This window comes from Mustela nigripes, chromosome 2, assembly GCF_022355385.1.
Source record: "Mustela nigripes isolate SB6536 chromosome 2, MUSNIG.SB6536, whole genome shotgun sequence".
NCBI classification, from domain to species: domain Eukaryota; kingdom Metazoa; phylum Chordata; class Mammalia; order Carnivora; family Mustelidae; genus Mustela; species Mustela nigripes.
The window spans coordinates 100,907,693-100,930,211 of record NC_081558.1 but is presented as its reverse complement, the minus strand read 5'-3'; the positions used below and the strand labels follow the sequence as shown (position 1 = coordinate 100,930,211).

Here is a 22,519-nt window from a genome sequence, read left to right as displayed (position 1 = left end):
TTATGAGAATTTGAGCATTGTAGTTTCCTTGGTAAAACGGAAGAGAGAAAAGGAGAAAAAGACAAAAGAATGAGCAGGAATGCATTACTTTTAATGTGTTTCATATTTTGTTTCTAATATTTTTAATATTTGAGAACGTTACATTCTTGATTTTATGCCTGATTAGGAATGGTTTTTGCCTAGCTACAGAGAACAGATGGGCTTCTTCTTTGATAGAATTTAATTGTGTGAAGAGAAAATCAAGGAGACATTATCAAAATCATTTCCTTTAAAAAATCCTAAGTCTACTGTACTAATACTCTCTTGCATAAAGGTTAAAAAAGAGGTACCACTGACAGGTGGGCCACGACCCCCCCCCCCCCACATATACATGAGAGGTGAATATAAGATTCTATAGAATCTTGGAATTTGAAACTGTTACTTAAAATTATTTAAGTAGAAACAAGAAATTTCTCTTAACCAATTATCTGGAACTAAGACGCTGTTGAAATGATGGTTAAACATTTTCACTTTTTCAAGAAGTTGATTTATTGATTAATTAAAGAGCTGTGCAGAGAACCTTTTTGTGACATTAAGATGGCATAAGCAGGCGTAGCGTTTCCATACCTTCACCTAGAATTCTCTTCAGCCCTGCGGTTTCTCAGACATCTCCAGGAATGAGTGAATATCAAAATATAGATTATAGTAGTTAGACTTAACATGTACAGTCACTTTTACAAATTTTACTTGTATAATTTTAGCTTTATATTTTTTTAAGATTTTATTTATTTATTTGTCAGAAGAGTGAACCCAAGTAGGGAGAGTGGGAGGCAGAGGGAGAAGCGGGCTCTCAGGCCTGATTTCGGGGCTAGATCCAAGGACCCTGAGATCATGACCTGAGCCACAGGCAGCTGCTTAACCAACTAAGCCACCCAGGTGTCCCTAGTTTAAGCTTTTAAAAAGGGCAAACATTGGGGCACCTGGGTGGCTTAATTGGTTAAGCGTCTGCCTTCGGCTCAGGTCATGATTCCAGGGTCCTGGGATTGAGCACCGCATCGGGCTCCCTGCTCAGCAAGAATCTGTTTGTCCCTCTCCCTCTGCTCCTCCCTGACTCGTGCTCGCGCACTCTCTCTCTCACTCTCTCTCTGAAATAAATAAGTAAAATCTTTTAAAGGGGGGGAGCAAATATTTTATTCCCAAAGCATCTTCAACTTAAATTATAGGTAGCTTTGCGCAGTGGCAGTATCGTAGCCAATGAGGTTTATCCGAGGCGCGATTATTGCTAATTGAAAACTTAAATTATAGGTATTCATGGTGTCCCCAAATAGGTAGCCAGTCCTCAAAGCCTGAGATTGAGATGAGACACTTCACTCTTTTTGAAAAATCCCATGTTTACAAAATATATGTATTTTATTTATTATTTTTATGGCAAAACCACAGTATGTTCAGTGTAAATGATAATAGACTCATTGAAGGAAATCTGTTTCATGGCCATCTGATGGAAGTTATATTTTTAGAAAGATTTTTTGCTCATATCCAGATTCACTTAGGCCCAGTATAAATGTCTTCAAGTCTACTGTTTATACTTTTCTTCTTCTTTTATTTAATGTGGCTGTGAAATCTGTCCTTTACTTAGCAACTAAGTCTGTCCTATCTGTTGTTTGCAAAGCTTGCTGTTTAATCCAATTTCTGTATTGAAAATAAAGAAAACACTAGAGTCTTTTTGAACAAAGAAACTGAGAGAAAAGAACCTTTTATTCTTTATGGATATTAGCAAGCACTTATAACACTAGACTTTTGCTTTGTTTGACTTCAAGGAACCAGAAGAAATCAGTGCAGATGATGAGGTAGAGGATACGTGTGATAACAAGGAGGATGACTTAGGAGCTGTGGAAGAGCAACGTAGTGTCATCCTGCATCTCTTGTCACAGCTGAAGCTGGGCATGGATTTAACGAGAGTAAGTAACGGGATAACTGGCTGCGGTGAGCAGTAAGTCAGGACGACCTGTAATTATTAATATTTCTTTTTTTTTTTTTTTTAAAGATTTTATTTGTTTATTTGACAGACAGAGATCACAAGTAGGCAGAGAGGCAGGCAGAGAGAGAGAGAGGAGGAAGCGGACTCCCTGCTGAGCAGAGAGCCCGATGTGGGACTCGATCCCAGGACCCTGAGATCATGACCTGAGCCGAAGGCAGCGGCTTAACCCACTGAGCCACCCAGGCGCCCTCAACATTTCTTATTTGATAAAAAATGTGACAGTTATCTTGTGCAGCAGGAAGTCACATGGCAAGTAAACACCTGTAATCTTGTTTCTGTGCAAATAAAAGAGGTCGTTTGGTATACAGAATCCAAAGGAAAGGCTATAATCCCAGAAAATCATGAAAGACTTTGACACGTCTACTTTACTCTTCCCGTGTTGTATTGTATATTTTGGGTGTTATCAGTAACAGAGGTCAGCAAACATTTCCTGTAAAGGGCCAGATAATAAATATTACACACAGGTCTCTGTTGGAACTACTCAGCTTTGCCTTTATAGTATGAAAGCGACCATAAATAATATGTTGGACTGGGCATGGCTGTGTTCCAACGAAATACTATTTATAAAAACAGAGGCCACATTTTCCCCAAAGGCCATACTTGGCAGTCCTCTGGTCTGTTGCCTTGCTTACTTTAAAAGTGTGGTCTGAATTAACTAGAAATGGGAATTCTTTTACAGTGTACAAATATATCAAATCACTTTAAATATCTTGCAGTTTGATTTGTTGAAGACAAATTTGTTGTCTGAAGACTAGTAGCATCACCATTGCTGGAGAACTTGCTAGAAGTTCAGAGTCTCAGCCCCCATCCCCCAACTTAGAGGACCAGATCGTATTTTAATAAGATCCCCATGTGTTCATATGTACATTAAAGTTTGAGAAACAGTAGTCTATAGTTTTTAATTTTACATCAGTCTTTTCCAGTTCCAGGCTATCTAATTAGTGCATCTTCATTTATTCTAGCAGTTAACCTATGATGTTAATTCGAAAAGGAAATTAGGTTCAAAACCTGTGTATGTTAGATATTACTAGTATGGGATTATTCTTGGCATTAGTGAGGAATTTCAGAATTGACATCAGGATGTATATTTCAAATTAAGGGTTTTGATGTCAGTGAAGGTAGTGAAAGTGACTTAAGTAAAACGTAACTTAAATAGAAAGCATTTTGCCGTTAGCGTTTACTTTGAAGCATCTCAAAATCAAAACACATTTCCTTCTTTATTTAGACTTGCAGTGATTACAGGGGAGTTTAAAAGAAAATGGATTGAATTAAAAGCCTACTAAGAAATAGACATTGTAGGAATTATTAAAGAAACCCATTAACCTTTCCTGTTTTATCTAACCTTAATATTTCAACTGGGTGTCATTTTCTGTTCTAGAAATATTTCTGCTCTAGAAATATTTTCAATATTAGTGGTTCAGAAAAGACTGTTACCTGTAAAATCAGTTAAAATGAATAATGGTATTAAAGGTTTGTTTTGTTATTCTGGTGTTTGTTGTCCTTTAGTAGATTTAGGTTTATAAGGCATAAAAACAGTATAGGGGTTTATGAGGCATAAGAACATTTGAAAAGAATGTGCTATGATAGTAAGCCAGATGGTAAAGCTTTCTCTAGGCATGATAACTATATATAATACAGCTTCCCGACATTTGTTCCTTGTTAATTAAGATGCAAATACATATATAGTATTTATATATAAAATCATTAACTTTAACCAACCATGAATTATGAACATTCACATAATGTTAAAAAAAAAACGGTATTTTTTTTTAGCAACTTTTAGAAATCTGGTGACTAAACTGCAGTCACATCTACCTTCTTTTCTAACAAAACACTGATAGAACAAATATTTTTTGAGCCCCTCTTATATTCCAGACACTGTGCTAGGTGCTGGAACTACAGCAGCAAGAAAGGTAACCATGGTCCCAGCCTGCGTGTTGTGAATAAGTAATAACTGTTCATTTTGTTCCTTTTTAAATAATATTATGGATTCAGTATAATTATACAGTTCACAGAAAGTTTGAGAAAATAAAGGAAAAAATCTCCTATGACTTCATTATCCTAACCACACAACACTTAAATTTTGAGAATTCCCTCTAATCGTTCTTCATGTAATGTAGTTTATTTCCAGTTCTGTACGTTTTCTTTTTTCAGTTAACACTCTTTCTTTGTGAAATATATTACACACAGTCTTCTGTGTGTATGAACAGTTTCAAGAACATGGTAAAAGGTGTCCTCACCTATCAGGTCTTGGAACGTTGCCAGAAGGATGTGCTCTGAGGTCCCCTTCTGGTTGTAGTCCCCTGTGTTTCCTAGATCTAACCTACTACCTACCTAGGTAGAGCCCTACTTTTTTTTTTTTTTAATGGTTTTACCACCTGCATATGTACCCCCATAACAATGTTATTTAATTTAGGAAAAAGTGAATAGCCAGCACAAGTTTAGCTGTATAAGGGAGGGGCTCTGTTGCCGTTCATAGAAGAAACCTCCTAGGAGAAGATGAGCTTAACCAAGTCCTTGGCTTTAGCATCTTATAAATCATTGAGGAAGTTTAGAAGAGTCCTTTCTGAAGCCACAAGAAGGCAAAATTCTAAATGAATTTTGTGAAATACATGGTTCAAAAAGTTAGAGCATTTGGTATGAGCCAGCTACTGGCCATTCAGCAGGAATGCGGACAGAGGGAAGAATCTACTCAGTATTTTCTACCGCTGAGCAAACTGTGACCCACTTCCCAGCACTCAGCAGTAGACTGAAACCAGAACATGTCTTTGGGTGAAATGAATGTCTTCAGCCAGCCCAGACAGCAGGGCATGGAAAGGAGAGTTGGCATTTCCACAGATGCTCACCACCGGCCAAATACAGGTGCGGATGGGACCAGTTTCCCTTGAGCATTCTGTCCTCAGATTTCAAAAGACAGTAACAGTGGCAGCATGGAGGGCACAGATGATGGTCTTCCATACGTCTGTCTCTTGAATCACATCACTCTGATCTGGACCAGTTTCCCTGTGTCTGCTCTACAGCTTTCTTCCTGGGATGTCTTTTCATTGTCCTTTTGTGCTACATCCGTCTCCTGTATTCTTTTCTTCTTTTCTGGTTGCCTCTCATTTCAGTGGAGCACATCATCCTTTAAACTCTGAGAAAGATCTGTGGGAGGCAAAATGTGAAAATGTGTGTTTGAAATATCTTTATTTTGTCCTCATGTTTGATTGCTAGTTTGGATAGAATTTCTAACTTGCAGTTAATTTTTCCTTTAGAATATTGCCTCCTTGCTACAGCATTCTGGTGAAAAGACTGATGTCATTTCCGTTCATCATCTTCTGTTTGTGACTTCTTTTGTTTGTTTGTTTTTCTCTAAAATTTGGAATCTGTCCTTTGTCCCCTGAAGTTTGAAATTATCTCTGGGTACTCGGTGGGCCTTTGTAGCAGGACAGCCATAATTTGGTTCTCTGAAATTTTCTTGAATTTCTTCACTGATGACTTTGTCTCCAGTGTTTTTTCCTATTTTCTCTGAAATCTTTATTTCATGGTCATTGGACTCCCTGCTCTGGTCCTCTTATTTTTCACTTCATTTCTCTCTCTCTCTTTTATGTGTGGAGAGATTTTCTCACAATTTTATCTTCTGAGCCTTCTCTTGATTTTTAATTTTTGTTACCATGTTTTAAAAGTGTTCTGAATTTTGTTTTTCAAAAAGCATATTTGTTTCATATATCTAATATTGTCTCAAGACTGAAGATATTAATTCTCTTTATTTTTAAGGTTCCCCCCCCCCCCATTTTTTTTGATCTTTTGTATTTTGGTCTTTGTAATCCTGTTTAGGGATTTTCTCAGAGATCTGATATTTCTTGGATTTCTGCTCACGCTTAAGTCTAGGGAAACTAAAAACCTGACTTTAACTTTTGAACATATGGGTGGAGCCTGTGCTTCTCAGGACAAGTAATCTGGATTTGTTGGGGGAACCTAGTGTTAGTATCATTAGATTTTCCCTCTCAGGTTGGTGAAATACCCCAGAAGGAATTCTGATCTCCTGCTTGGTGAGGAAAGCAACTAGGAGCGGTAGAAGAGAAGAGAGTAAGGTGGGGGAGGATCTTAGCATCTAATGTTTATTTCATGTAGAGTTACTTCATACCTGTTATCAGTATGGTATCCATTCTCTTTGAAGTCCCTGATGTTCCCCAAACTAGAGAATAAGCTGCCTTGTTTCACTCTTCGGAGACAAAACCTCCAGAACTTGGCTGGGATGCAAGAGGGACAGTTACCGGAGGTGTGTAGTTGGGGAGGGGATTTAAGGATTCAGTTGCTCTGCACACAGGTTCCACTCAGTCATCATTTTAGCATTCCTGTAAACCCCCAGATCCAGAGATACCTGATGCTGTCAGTTCCTGAGCCCTCTCTGGAATCTGCAAACTACTGCACAAGAGTCAGCTTTCTAGTTACCTCCCAAAATGTTGTTGCTTTTAGGGGTACCTGGGGGGCTCAGTTGGTTAGGCATCTGACTCTTGATTTGGGCTCAGATCATGATATCAGGGTCATGAAATTGAGCCCCACATTGGGCTCTGCGCTGAGTGTGGAGCCTTATGATTCTCCCACCCTCTCCCCCCACACCAGCTCGTGTGCACACTCTCTTTAAAAAAAGAAGTTTTTATTGCTTTGTCTACTTCCCTGGTATCTTCAGGTTTGTCTTTGTATAAAATACATTTAATATAATTTTAATGGATTTCAGAAGAAAGTGAAATTAAGATGTATGTGTTCAATGCACCATGAAATGAATCTGAAACAGTGATATCTTCTGTATTAGTTGTATCATCTTCATAACCATCTCTTTTTTTCTATAACTGTCTTTTTAAATGATATAAAGTTTATCAAGTGGAAGTTCGATCTTTAAGTTTGCTAGAACCACAGTTTAAAAACATGGATTTTAATTTTACTTGCACATTTCTTTTTCTTTACTCATATTGTTTCCTAAGGCTAAATTTCTAGAAGAGTAATTACTAGGCTAAATGGATATGAACATCTTCGGGCTCTTGAAAAATATTACGGGACTGCTTTCTTAATTTGTTGAACTGGTTTACAGTGCCTCTCCAATTCTGCTCTGAAGAAAACTAATCCACAGGGCGCCTGCGGTGACTCGGTCAGTTAAAGGTCGAACTTTGATCTTGGTTCAGGTCATGGTCTCAGGGTTGTGGGATCGGGCCCTGAGCTCGGCTCAGGACCTACTATAGATTATTTCTCCCTCTCTCTTTACCCTTTCCCCTGCTCACTCCATGCTCTCTCTCTCTCTCTCTCTCTCTCAAAATAAATAAAATCTTTAAAAAAAAAAAAAAGAAAGAAAACTAATCTTTCTTAAACTTACGTGGCTTTAGGTGTTAAAAGTATCCCTCTTTTGTTTGTTTTGTTTTCAATGAGAAAAAATTAGATTTAGCCACCTGGACTTCCCTTTAGGTGATCCCGATTTTCTCGGCACCATCCCAAGCATTATAGCCAGGAGCCCGTTGATCATATGCTTTCCTGTCTCCGTTGGGCCTGATCAGGGTAGCCAACTCCATGTCCTAGAGCTTTCTCATAGCCTGTTTGATCTTGTGCTTGAATGCAAGTATGTTGCTGTCTTCTACGTTATTCATGGCTGACTCAGTAGCCCGGGAAATTTGATGATACAGCATAGTGGTGAAGCTTGGCTCCTGGGGGCACTCTTGAGGATATTTGGGCTGCCTCCAGAGATGCAGTGTCTTCATGCATGGGAAGGTGGGCAACATATGGATTTTCTTTTTTGTGTGCGAATGACTGTTGGCACCTTTCAGCACTGCTTTCTTGTCCTTCAAAGCCTTTGCTTTGGGGCAGGGGAGCAGGTGATTGCTTCTTCACCTTTGGCACCATCTTCACGAAGGCAAAAAGACAAAAATTCCCTTCTTGTGGGGCGCCTCAAGAGCAGGGGCTCTTGATCTCAGGGTTGTGAGTTCAAGGCCCTCATTGGGTGTGGAGCCTACTTAAAAAGTTCCCTTCTAGGGATGCCTGGGTGATTGAGTCAGTTAAGTATCTGCCTGTGTCTGAGGTCATGATCCCAGGGTCCTGGGATCGAGCCCTGCCTCGGGCTCCCTGTTCTCTCTCTGCCTCTTGCCCCAGGCTTGTGTTTGCTCTCTCACTCACACTCTTTGTCTCTCTCTCTCTCTCTCAAATAAATAAATATAATCTTTAATAATAAAATTAAAAATTCCCTTCTTAAAGACAGTTCTCTTGTGCTTAAAATTAAGTTGTAAGTTAAAGTATTTGCTTTGATCGGTGATCTCTTTAGTCTATTTTCAGGGAATTAAAATTTCTCTTCTATCTTAATCAGTCTTCTGTAATTTATTTTTAAAGTGGGAAAGGAAAAAAGGCATGGCCAGCATTTGAGTTTTGCCGTCATTTACCTGATATCCAGTCTAGAAGTTAGAAGATTTTTTTTTAAATGTCTTCTACCTGACCCTCTTGCGGTTGTGCATTGGTATTTAATCTTAACCACTTGATTTTCATTTCCTTTTAAGCATGCTTATTTTTTAATGAGACCAGGTACTTTTGTGACTTTGTTTTTAATACTCATCTAGAATGAAATGTTTTCAGAAAGGTAGGAATAGTTTTCTGCAGATACACACATGGATTAAAATTTTCCTCTTTGGTTGATTTTTTTGTTTTTGTTTTAGGTGGTGCTTCCTACATTTATCCTAGAGAAGCGTTCCTTGCTGGAAATGTATGCAGACTTTATGTCTCATCCAGACCTATTTATAGCCATCACTAATGGAGCCACAGCTGAGGATAGAATGATTCGTTTTGTTGAGTACTACCTTACCTCATTTCACGAAGGCCGTAAAGGAGCCATTGCTAAGAAACCGTACAATCCTATCATTGGAGAAACATTTCACTGTTCCTGGAGGGTGCCAAAAAGCGAGGTGGCATTTGAGACTTTGAGCCAGGTGGGATCAGACTGTTATACAGTCAGATTTGTTGCTGAGCAGGTTTCCCATCATCCTCCAGTCTCAGGATTTTATGCAGAATGTGCGGAAAGGAAGATGTGTGTAAATGCGCATGTCTGGACTAAGAGCAAATTCTTAGGCATGTCGATAGGCGTGACCATGGTTGGAGAAGGTAAGTAGCAAAACTGTTCTCCAATTTTTCGTATCAAGCTATAATCTTAAGTTTGGGGAACCTAGATAAATATAAATTTAAAATGTTACATGTGCCACTTTTTTCCATTTTTTAATGTGTTCCAGAATTGTGGGGAAGGAGGCCTCATATTTATGGAGAAATATAAATTATCTTCTTTAATTTTTTTTCCTGATTTTAGATATAAAATTTTAGAGTATTTGGAAAACTTAGAAAAATATCAAGGGGAGAATAAACTGTCCCTAATACCTCCATCCAGAGAAGGCTGAGTTTAGCTAACATTTTGTATTTATGTTCGTACTTTTATTTTTGTTTTATAAATTTGGGATTAGTTCTCTCTATATAGTTTTGTGTCCTACTTTTTTGCAATAAATATTCATTTTCCTCCCATGTAATTGATAATACTTTAAAACATGTTTTGATGACTGTATAATACCCTATGAAATGAGATATTTGCCATCTTTTATTTAACAATTTCCTTTATTTGGACATTGAAGTTGTTTCTATATTTTCATTATTGTAAAAAGCACTCAAGAAATATATTACCTAGAAATATCTTCTAGTTTGATCTTTTATAGCTTCCAAGGAAGTAATATTTTAAAACATCCCCAGTCTTTAATTTCACTTCAGCAAAAGGTTATGAAAAAATAATTTAAGGTAATACCCCAAAAGTAAACAAAACAAAAAACTTCCACAAAAACCATTACAAAGTTAGTAAAAATATAAAGGCAGAAGAAACCCTACCATCTTAATGTTTAAGGAAAACCCTTGTGCATTAAATAATATGTTCAGAATGTAAAATTACAGTGTTAGCATGGCATAATTAAGCCTATGATATATGATACTAACATTTTGAGATAGTATTAAAATACCTCTGAAGAAAATACTTTATCCCCCTTTTCAGTTTTCCCCATTGTTAAGATCTGTTGTGATATGAGTCTTAGCAATTTCCAAATAATGTTTTAAGTTAATCAAAGCTTCTGTAATTTTAGAAAGTCTTAATGTTTGTTAGAATTTTGCCATCTTCACTTATAAGCTTCATACCATTAGCTCTAAGATCTTCATAAATCAGTTTGATTTTATAGATGAAAAACACAAGTCCATAGTGATGAGACATGTTCAAGGTCACAAAAGTTAAGGCATAGCGAGATTTAGAACCTCCTCCTTTAACACACTCTCCCTGAGGACGGTTAGCTGTTACTGAGAATCCGATGGTAGCCTCTTCAAGAAGGAAATACTTCAGGAAATAAGGAAAAGCATTAATATCTTAACCTTGCATTAATCATGAGGAAGGTCTAAAATAGGTGATTTTTGGTATTTATGTGCTTATTATATATTTGTGGAATGCCTTTTAGAAATTAAATTTCTTTTGTAACCTCAATAAAAAGTAAACAAAATCAGAAAATGGGAGTTAGACAATTTTGTTCTAACAGGAACATGTTTTTATTTGTTAGGGGGAAATTCCATTTAATGATGATGTACGTGAGGTTTTAGAATTCTTTGAATCTGTTGTCCTAATAAGACTATTATCATATACATTCAAAACTGACTGATTTTAAATTACTTAGATTTTGTGTGTGATACTTATGGCAAATATAGTTTCAGAATAAGAGATCAGAAATCCAGGTTATAAGGGGACATATTTTTAGAAAAATAATCAAAACTTATGTTTTCTAACTTAAAATGAATCAGCAGTTACTATTAAATCCTTTAGGGATACCCGAGTATGTTGTCTGTATGTCTTCTGACAGCTCCCATTACATATAAATGTATTACAGCCAGAACCAGGTTCCTTATGAAATTGCTTGATAATTCTTGATTTATTATTGCCCTTTGTGAAGACTGTAAAGGTTACACAAGAAAATAGTTGGTTTTCCTTTATGTAAAGTAGACTGCTTGAGATCCTCAGTTTATCTGTTTGGTTATTCTAAGAATTAACTATCTTAAAATACTTATTATAACTCTTGCCCTTCCTTATTTGCAAACATTAAGAACAGAGTAGTTAATGAGCATTCATTAAGAGAAAGATACCATTAGAGTTCAGTTCAGTATTTAGTCTCCTAGTGACCCAGATAATGAGCTTGGGTTAGTAATGTAGCTCAAATATCCTTAGTGTGTCTTCTTTATCTGGTATAAGTTGATTATTCATTAATGTAATTTCTCTTCCTATAATTTTTCTTTTAAAAAACCATCCTTAATATAGCATCACTTAATATAAAACAAGTCTTATTAGAATAATATTGTTTGAAAACTGTCACTTCAATCTCTTGTAGCCTCACACCAAATTCTTCAGAATTTTGCAAACAAAGTTATTACTATGACAATAGTTTTCATGACAGAATTAGTTTTTTTCTTCCTAATATACATAGAATAAAGAATGCTTTTTTTCATTGAACTGAGACAAAGTTCTGTGACTCTACAGCATTAGATATTATTCCCAAACTAAGAAAGTTGTTAGTATTAATTATCAGACCATACCATGATGCAGTATAGCATATTCTTAAAATCTGATTTAAGGTTTTATTTTTAAGAGTCTATTAGAGGGAAATCTTGATCTATTTCTACTAAAACATTTCTGGTCCCATGAACCCCAAAGGGATAGCAAAGTCATAATGAATGTAACTCAGATTCACTATTACCAGGAATGTTACAAATACAATTTTAAGTGAAATTAGTTTAATCCAAAGTTAAATGAAAGTGAAGCAAAATAGTGATGTTTGTTTATTAGGCTTGAGAAAAACTAATAATGGATATTTTATAACTGTCTCTCCTTTTTTTTTTTTTTTAAAGATGTTAACCATCTTTATGTTTTCACATTCAGGTGTCCTCAGTCTGTTGGAGCATGGAGAAGAGTATACATTTTCTCTACCGTGTGCATATGCCCGGTCAATTTTAACTGTTCCTTGGGTAGAACTGGGTGGTAAAGTCAGTGTCAATTGTGCAAAAACTGGGTATTCAGCCAGCATCACTTTTCATACTAAGCCATTTTATGGTGGCAAACTACACCGGTAAGAACATTTAAATGATACCTGGCTCTTATTCTACTGTTTATAAGTCCTTATTCTTTCCTGCTTTGTTTTATGTAGATGGAGTTGTAGTTTTATTTATTTCTACTTTTTTGAGACATTCTGGGCATCCTGATCTAGTTTTTTTTTGTTGGTTTGTTGGTTTGTTTAAGATTTTATTTATTTATTTTAGAGATAGAGAGTGAGAGTGCAAGTTGGGAGGAGGAGCAAAAGAGAGGGAGAGGGAGAAGCAGAGCCTACACTGAATGGAGAGCCCAGTGCCAGGCTTGATCCCATGACCTGAGATCCTGACCTGAGCCAAAACCAAGAGTTGGACACTAAATTGACTAAGCCACCCAGGTGCCCCCATCCTGATCTAGTTTTTAGAAGAGTGACAGATCTATCTACTCCTACAAAATTTTCCTGGTTAAATAGGTAACAATACGTAGAGTAGAATTCCTAGCAAATGAACATTCGGTCTCTGGCCCAGTTTCTGCCTTAAAGGGGCTCAGACTCAATCCAGGCCTCAGTGAAGGCAGCTGTTGGTACAAGGTAGCATGAGAATGTATCAAATCATATGAAATAGTTGAGGTAGTGCAGTGATGGAATAAGGCCTTTGTTCTAATCCCATCAGGAAATGGCCAGTTCCTGTACCCCCATCTCAGCTTCTCTGTCTCTTCAGCACGGGCCAGATCATCCAACATTCGTGAAGACAGGTTGTCTAATAGAATCTTCAAAAGGATACTGACTCATTTCCTTAAGCCCTTCATGTCTGTTCTGACTTTCCCTAAAGTAGGGATAGTTTTCTCTGTCTGTAACTCTTCACTGAAAAATACATCTCTTGTTGATGATTTTCACAAAGTAAAAATCTGAGCACTTTGATCTAGACATGGAACATTACCAGCATCCTAGAGACCCTCTTCATGCCCTGTTACAGTCACACACACACACACACACACACACACGTTAACCATTTATACCCTTCCCTCTTAGGGTAGCCACTATCCTGCTTTCTAACACCATTGATTAGCTATTTCTGTTTTTGAACTATATATTAAAATGAAATCATACACTGTTTTCTTTCAGATTTGACTTTTGCTCAGTATTATGTTTTTGAGGTTCATCCATGTGTAGCATGGCTTATTCTCCTTACTGAAGACCGTATTACATTGTATGGCTATGCCACAATTCACTTATTCAGTCTGATGCTGATGGGCATTTGGGTAGTTTTCAGTTTGGGGCCATTACAAATGGTGCTGCTAGAACATTGTTTGGTGAATGTCTGTGTGAATTTCTGTTGGATAGATACCTAGAAGTGGAATTACTGGGTCATAGGAAATGGAAGTTGAACTTGAATAGATGCTGACCAACAGTTATAAGGGGTTATTACCAAAGTACTCTCCCTCCAGCTAGTTGCATATAGCTGTTTTACTTTTTCACTTAGTACTTTCACTTGGGTACTTAAAAATTTTAGAAGTGGAAAGAGAGATTGATTGGTTCCCAGACACCAAATGGGCCTTTAAAAATACAGACTTCAGTGGTGCCTGGGTGGCTCAGTGGGTTAAAGGCTCTGTCTTCGGCTCAGGTCATGATCCCAGGGTCCTGGGATCAAGCCCCGCATCGGGCTTTCTGCTTGGCAGGTAGCCTGCTTTTCTCTGCCTACTTGTGATCTCTGTCTGTCAAATAAATAAAGTTAAAAATCTTTAAAAATAAATAAAAATAAAAATACAGACTTCAAAACACTAACGTCAAGAATTATAATATGCACACATATTACCCAAACAGAACCACTAGACGTTGTCAAAATAGTCATCTCTTACCCTTAGAGAAGGTATTATTGTGGTTAACACTTTGCTTTATGTGCTTCAACTTACTCTGCTCATTTTATAGTAATCACAGGATTCACACCTTAAAACTAGATGTTGTAGACCAACATTTACTAGGTGCATATATCCCTTTGCAACATGTCTGAAAACTGATAGTTCAGTGTTTTCAAACATTTATTATTCACACAAAACTCACAGTGAGTGAGAGGCAGTCCATTCAGACTCCCTTTATTTATATGTTATTTATTTATATGAAGTTAGAGCTGAAACCTATATCCCTGTAACATTCTTGCCTTGGTGAAAGTATTCCTCAGTCTCTCTGTATGCTTGAATAGAATGCTTAGGGGAAACAACTGCCGTGATAAATCTTCCCAAGCCAGCACTATTTTATTATCATGACACTAAGTTATTTCTTAGTGGCCTGTTGCTTATTTTTTTCTCTTATAAGTATTATTTTCTGGATAAGGAGACATGGAGTGATTTTAGTTGTCTTTTTGCAAACTATTTCTGGTCCCTGAAACTTAATTCTGAGAGTATATGTGTATGTGCATATGTATGTGTTACCTGAAATCCTGCAGGACTCATACTAACTGTAAAAACATTTTAAAAAAATTATTAATACACAAACTTATTCTCCTGATTGAGTTGTTTTATTTCCCCCAATATGGCTGTAAGTTTTTTGATAGAACTGTACTGTTTTGGGCCTTCTGTTCCATCTATACAGTGTATATAGTAAGTTATTCATAAAGTTTTGCATATTTGTCTTTGGAAATATGATTATGAGTGAGTTTCTCTCTTCTTGGAGATAGAATCTAGTCCACCCTTTCAAACTGTACCTATTCCTTTAATATATTACTCCTTTAACATAATCTCTTAGATATGAACTCTTAGATCAGATTTTTTTAGAACTTCACTCAGTTTTTATCCCCTTCCTCCTCCTAGGAGAGCCCTGCAGAGGTTTGAAAACAGCTGTTGCAGGCTCTCTTCCTTTTTTTCTTCTTGCAGTTAACATCTTCATTTCTTTGATAGTCATTCTTAATGACATGAAGAACTAATAGGGTAGTTTTGATATTAGTATGTTCTCATTGCCAAATAGTTGATAGTAAGTGAAATGAAAATGCTAGAGCGACAGGCAAGAGTACATCAGTGCATATTAACAACATGGGTGCCAGCCGCTAGGGCAGTGAGGGTCAGCCTCTCGGGGGTCACTGATGCTTGTAAACACCCACATGTACAGAAAGTTGTGTTGGAATGTTTAATTGAGCTAACCTGTGAAAATCCAACCCTAGTCATAGTACCTTTTTTTTTACTTTCAAATTAAGTATGTTTATCTGTATTCCTGTTAAGTCTTTGCCATTTAAATGTATCTCTTAACTCTGATACAAGAATACAGTATACTATTTTGCTAACAATTCTGATCTTTTTTTTTAATATTTTATTAAAATATTGGGGCGCCTGGGTGGCTCAGTGAGTTAAGCCGCTGCCTTCGGCTCAGGTCATGATCCCAGGGTCCTGGGATTGAGCCCCGCATCAGGCTCTCTGCTCAGCAGGGAGCCTGCTTCCTCCCCTCTCTCTGCCTGCCTCTCTGCCTGCTTGTCATCTCTCTCTCTCTGTGTCAAATAAATAAATAAATAAATAAATCTTTAAAAAAAAAATTAAATATTTATTTGACAGGTGACAAGTATACAGAGAGGCAGGCTCCCCACTGAGCAGAGAGCCCAATGCGGGGCTCTATCCCAGGACCCTGAGATCATGACCTGAGCTGAAGGCAGAGGTTTAAACCACTGAGCCACCCAGGCACCCCAACAATTCTGATCTTAATTCCGAAGGCAGTGGGGAGCCAATTAAAATGTTAAGCATGGAATTAATATATATTATTTAATTACTTTTATCTTTTGAAGTCATTTCAAACCTCCAGAATAATTGTACAAACTCTCATGTATCCCTTGCCTAGTTGTTAGCATTTTGCTTCATTAGCTTTGTCAGAATCTTTTTCTATGTACATATCATTATCATTATTATTATTATTCCTGAAACATTTGAGAGTTATAGACTTCCTGACACTTTAAAATATTTTAGTGTAGGGCACCTAAGTGGCTCAGTCAGTTAAGTAGCAGACTCTTGATTTCGATTCAGCTCATGATTCTGGGGTCCTGGGATTGAGCCCCGTGTCCGGCTCCTTGCTCATCAGTCAGACTGCTTAAGGATTCTTTCTCTCTCTCTCTCTCTCTTTCTCTCTCTCTCTCCCTCCTGCACCTTCCCTCACTTGCACGCAAATGCATTCACTCCATCTCTCTCTCTCTTTTTCAAATAAATAAATTTTTTTTTAAATATTTATTTATTTGACAGAGAGAGATCATAAATAGGCAGAGAGGCAGGCAGAGACAGAGAGATAGGGAAGCAGGCTCCCTGCTGAGCAGAGAGCCTGATGTGGGGCTCAATCTCAGGACCCTGGGATCGTGACCCAAGCCAGAGACAGAGGCTTTAACCCACTGAGCCACCAGGCGCCCCAATAAATAAATATTTTTTTTAAAATAAAATATTTTAGACTGAATTTCCTAAGAACAAGGAAATATATAGAATCACATCTCTCATACAATCAGAATAGTTGTCAAATTCAAGAAATTTAACATTGTTATGTTAAATTAATACTATAACTAAGTACAATCCATGTTAAATTTTGTCAGTTTTCCCAGTAATTGGCAGTATTTTTTCTCCTACCCAGGATCGTGCATTTGTATTATTGTTATGTCTCTTGAGTCTACTGGTATTTTCCATTGCCTTTCTCTTTTTCTTATGACAATGACAGGTCAGTTTTATAGACTGCTTCTCAGTGTGGGTTTGTCTTTTTTTTTTTTTTAAGGTTCAGGTTATGCAGTTTTGGCAGGAATACCTTAAGCAGTTTTGTGCCTGGAAATTATATGTTTTAAGTATTTATTTCTAAAAAGACCTATCTGGTGGCAGGTAAAGAATGGACTGGTGGGCAGGGGGAGTGAAGAGAGATTAGAAGGGAAACCAGTTAGACATTCAGAGTTGACCTTTTAAGGACTAACTAACAGGATATAGAGAAGTCAGAGGGCAGCTAAGATAGCTTTCTCTAAAACATAAGTGTTTGAAATAGCGGTTTATTATCTTTCATAGTTTTCTGGACTGACTAGGTTCGGTTGGGTGATTCTTACGTGATGTCCTTCATGTTAGTTGAAGCTTCAGCCATCTAAGGGGCCGATCCACTGGATATCCAAGGTTAGCTCACTCACGTGGGAGGAAACAGTAGATCTGGCTGTGGACCAAGAGCCCAGCTGGGACTGTCATTCAGAGGGCCCACATGTGGCCTTTCTGCATGATTGCAGCTTCTTCCACCTTGGCAGCTAGATTTCTAGAGGAAGCATCTACCAATATTCTAAAAGCCGTATTGATACAAAAACAGGTTGATACCTGGTTTTCATACTCTGATTTTTTGAAGAACCCTAATAATTTTAAATAGACATTTTCAGTTTTGTTAATGGTCAGTCATCATATTTGCTTTCTTTTTCCCCTCCATACCCTTTACCTTTCCACAAGGCCACACTCACTTGATTTTCTGTCACTTGGAAGTACTGCCCTTTTCTCTAACAAAGTCTCTTTCCTTTGGATTCACATACACACTCTTTCCATAACTGTTGATGGATAGTTTCAGCTGACTAAAGTTTCCTCATTTTTTTCCATTCTAATCTCTCCCAGGACCAGTGGTTTCATCTAATTTCTCATTTAAAAGATTCCTATGAGAGGGGCACCTGAGTGGCTCAGTGGGTTAAAGCCTCTGCCTTCAGCTCAGGTCATGGTCCCGGGGTCCTGGGATCGAGCCCTGCATCAGGCTCTCTGCTCAGCGGGGACCCTGCCTCCCCCTCTCTCTCTGCCTGCCTCTCTGCCTACTTGTGATCTCTGTCTGTCAAATAAATAAATAAAATCTTAAAAAAAAAAATTCCTATTAGAAACTGTCTTTTCTGTTTTTGATATCTTTTCTTTTTTGATTTTACAAGAATATTATAATGAAGGTTTTCTTTTATGCCTTTATTAATGGTGTGCCTCTCTCCTCAGACAGCCTAGTTTTTTTACTGCTATCTATAATCAAAGCAGACACATTATCTGCTGTCTGCATTTGATATAAATATATTATCTTCCACTTGTCTTCCCTTACTCCCTCATTTTCCACAACTCTGTCCAGTGCAGCCAAGTGAGCCTACTTAACTATTCCTCTTGTCCGTGTCTATCTCCTGATCCCATTTTCCACACTCACTTCAGTTGATGATGATTTTATAAAGTCATCCTAAAGTGAGGTCGGAATTAGCAGTACAGATAAATAGCACTCTATCTTCTGTCTGTCTAGTGGAATGATACTAAGATTATGTGAACTGTCTGTCAAGTGACACACTTTCCTGCTTACTGGAGGTACAGTATAGAAAGGCTACCTCTGCCTTCAAGAAACTTTCAGTGTAGTGTTAGAACCCAGCACCCTATCTTTGGAAACTGTTTGTAAGGCTTTTTGGGAAAATGTTATATATTTAAAAGGTCTATTATTATAATAATCATAGCAATGGAGGAGGGATTAGATAATTATTATACATGAAAAGAAAATTTAATTCTGACTCATGTTAAAGTAAAAAAGGAAACTTGATGCTTAACATACCTCTCATTGTTTGATAAAGGAAGCCTATCACATTTTCAAGAGAGACAAACTGTTTTCCTGGTATTAAAATTTAAAGGGATTTGTTGCAGCTATCCTTATATAAGTGACATTTAGAAACACAAATAGGCAATGTCTCCTTCAGTAGTTCTGCATAAAATGTAATTATCCTTCATGTGGGTATTTTATACATATATATATATATCAATAAAACCCAAAGTTAAAAATCTTAACTTTCAATCAGTAAAAACTTTTTTTTTTTTTTTTAAGTAATCTCTTCACCTGATATGGGGCTCGAACTCACAATCCTGAGATCAAGAGTTGCATGCTCCCCCACCTGAGCCAGCCAGGCACCGCAGTCAAGGAAAACTTTATATATGAAGCCAAGTTAATATATTCAGTGATTTTCTGGTATTCCAAATAGCTGTAGAGACAGAGTCTAGACCATCTAAAAGGCTAACTTGTTGTCATATTTATAGAAAGTGAGAGAATAATGCCTTATCAATTACCAAATTATTCCCAGTTTAGAGATGAGTAGGATGATAGCTTAAGATTCAGCTCTTAGTATCTTATGGGCCACATAGTCAGTGTTATTGGTTGGCACCAAGGTCTAGAGCTACATGCCCTTTCTCTTTTTTTTTTACCCAACATAGGGCTAGAACTCGTGACCTTGAGATCAAGACCTGAGTTGAGATCAGCAGTCAGATGCTTAACTGACGGAGCCACCCAGCTGCCCCTAGATCTGTGTGTTTTATACGTTTAGATATTCATTTATTTACTGGCTATAATTGCTTTCATGTTACAGTGACCGAGCTAAGTAGTTGTGAGACAGTTTGGCCTGCAAATCCTGGTATTTAATTCCCAGTCCTTTACAGAAGTTTGCCAGCCCTGCATTAGGCTGTTAGGAACAATTACTATAAGCAGAATGAGGTGAGGCCCTTCGTCCTTGTGTTGCTTTTGCATGTTCCCCATCCCTCTAGTATGTGTGATTCTTGTTCCCCGCCTTAGCCCTCTTCGTGCTGCTCTTGCCGTGTAGCTGCACCAAGCAGCACCACGTAACTTGGCATGCATGCACAGGGACCTAGGTGTGCTGTTTTCCAGTGGGAAGGCGTGTGCAGGAGATGATGACTTGAGAGATTGTGATGTGGCAGTAAAAGATCAAGTGAGGAATATTTGATGGTCCCTTAATTCTCAGAATTTGGTTCTGTGTATGTGTGGATGGAGAAGGGAACGGATAAAGTACTCAGTGCCATCTCCTCATATCCTGTTTGGTTAGAAACAGATTTTCAAAGAAGGGAACAATGTTGGCAAATGGGGTCAGAGAGGAAACACGGATGTCACAAGAAAGAGGCAAGAAACCCTCCACATGGACTTATTTAAGTTCATATGCTTTGAAGTATAACCAAGTTCCCATCTGTGCTGTAATCAAGCAGACTTGTAGCCATGGTGTTCTTTTGTGTCCAGTGAGCTGTCATTATGCATAGCTCTTGATTTTGGACGTTTGGTTTGCTCTTGGATTCCAAATCCCTCCTACCTCGATCTCCAAAATCTGGTTCATAGATCATTTGCTTATTGGTCCCTATATCTCTGCTTTGACTTCTGAGTTTGCAGACTTCTCCTGATTGAAAACCATGGATGGGCTCCTTATGTTTCGCTGTGTCCTTCTGGTTCCTAGTACCTTGACTTATTCCTGACAAATACTGCTTCCTGTAGCCTGAACCACTGGGCTTTGGTCTTGTGGACTGCCTTTTGAATCCAGATAAACCACAGTCACTGACGCACTGATTAGACCCTAACATTTGCCCACTATTCTCTAAGTTCTGAACCTTTGTCTTATCTGACCCTGTTGTTACTTGTGTCCTACAGTGAACACAAAATGCTTCATTAAAAATAATTCAACCAGGGGCTCCTGGATGGCTCAGTCGGTTAAGTGTCTGCCTTCAACTCAAGTCGTGATCCCAGGGTCCTGGGGTCGAGTCCCAAGGCTCCTTGTTCAGCAGGGAGCCTGCTTCTCCTCCTGCCTGCCGCTCCCAGTTCTTGCTCTCTCTCTGACAAGTAAATAAAATCTCTAAAAAAAATTAATAAAAATAATTAGACCTGTTTATTCTGATCTTCATCTGAGCCACATCCTGTCTGTTGATAACCTAGCTGGATAACTTACTCTTCATTAAACTTTCAACAATAATAGTGTTTGAGTTCTCTTGGAGTTCTCTGTTGATGATGATAATTTTTTATGCCCATACTCTTTTAATTTTTCTCTTTTGGCAAGAGAATATTAAAATTTTTATTTTTTATTTTTTTCAATTTTTCTGCCTCTTACTGGTTTATCTGGTGTCTATATTTAAAATTACGCTTATGGGACGCCTGGGTGGCTCAGTTGGTTAAGCAGCTGCCTTCAGCTCAGGTCATCATCCCAGCGTCATGGGATTGAGTCCCACGTCAGACTCCTTGCTCCGCAGGGAGCCTGCTTCTCCCTCTGATTCTGCCTGCTGCTCTGTCTGCCTGTGCTCACTCTCGCTCACTCTCTCTCTGACAAATAAATAAATAAAATCTTTAAAAAAAAATAAATAAATAAATAAAATTACGCTTTTACCAGAACTTCAAATATAGGGACTCGAAACTTTTAAATGAGTAGGGCTAGTTTTTTTAAAAAGTTAAATTGTAATATTGTAACATTTAAAAACTGTAATAAAAAGGAAATGTTAATATTTTTTATATTTCTATTTAGTTTTAGTATTATAGTTTTATTTGTAGCAAGCATTTAAAGATCACACTTTGTGACCATTTATGGTAACTTAGTCTCTGGTTTGAGTCCCAGTACTCTTTCTAAAAGATTAAAGGTGACATTATTTGAAAAAATTATCTAGTAAGCTGTCATGGGATTTACATTCTGGCTTGGCACTGACAAACTGAAGTGAGCTATTTAACCAAATTAAACAGAATTCAGAAAGTATGTCTTTAGGTTTCAGAATACTAAGAAACAAGCCTAGTTTCACTTATTAGAGCACATTTTTATTTCTTACCTGCTTCTAGGGTTACAGGTGAAGTAAAGCACAACATCACCAATACTGTGGTATGCAGAGTGCAAGGTGAATGGAATAGTGTTCTTGAGTTCACTTACAGCAATGGAGAGACCAAGTATGTGGACTTGACTAAATTGGCAGTAACAAAGAAGAGAGTAAGACCTCTGGAGAAGCAAGATCCATTTGAGTCCAGGTATGTCATCCCCACATCCATCCAGGAAAGAGTCCAACGCTCTGTCTAAGCCTTTTCATAGTTTGCAGCCTTAGGCAAGTCACTTCACCAGTTCACAGTCAAAGGATTACTATCTTTATCAGAAAAACTCTTAACAAATTATTCACAAAAGACAGATGCCCCAAATGGGAGTAAAGAACATAAAGAGGCAGTTCAAAAGTAGAGGAAAAGGCCCACTAAGAATGAAAAATTACTCAGTGTATTTAGAATTCAAAGAAATAGAAATTAAACAATAAGATAAATTAGTTTTTAAAATAATATTTCTTTTTCTTTTTTTTAAGATTTTATTTATTTGAGAGAGAGAGAGTGAGCACACAAGTAGAGGGGTAAGAGTCAGAGGGAGAGGGAGAAGCAGGCTCCCCCACTGAGCAGGGAGCCCAATGCAGGACAGGATCATGACCTGAGCTGAAGGCAGACGCTTCACCCACTGAGCCACCCAGGTGTCCCTAAAATAATACCTCCTTTGACAAAACGTGAGCAAATAGTCATTTTCATACTGTTGGTACAACCTCCCTAGAGGGTATTTTGGCAATAAATGAAGTTTCCTAGATGTGTTCATAGTGGTTGCTTCTAGAGAGAAGTACTGGGATCTAGGATAGGAAAGAGACTTCCTTTTATAGAA

At 37.7% G+C, this 22,519-nt stretch overlaps 1 protein-coding gene and 1 pseudogene across 1 annotated transcript in view; both read left to right on the top strand.

Moving 5' to 3' along the window:
- The window catches only part of OSBPL11 (oxysterol binding protein like 11), a 97,883-nt gene that overhangs the window by 60,831 nt on the left and 14,533 nt on the right, over positions 1–22,519 (top strand). The window contains exons 8-11 of the mRNA XM_059391130.1: positions 1,797–1,937; positions 8,689–9,130; positions 11,970–12,156; positions 21,676–21,858. Coding sequence (XP_059247113.1) covers positions 1,797–1,937; positions 8,689–9,130; positions 11,970–12,156; positions 21,676–21,858 — 953 coding nt within the window. The remainder of the gene's footprint in view (positions 1–1,796; positions 1,938–8,688; positions 9,131–11,969; positions 12,157–21,675; positions 21,859–22,519) is intronic.
- On the top strand, positions 1,205–1,373 carry LOC132012599 (U4 spliceosomal RNA; annotated as a pseudogene).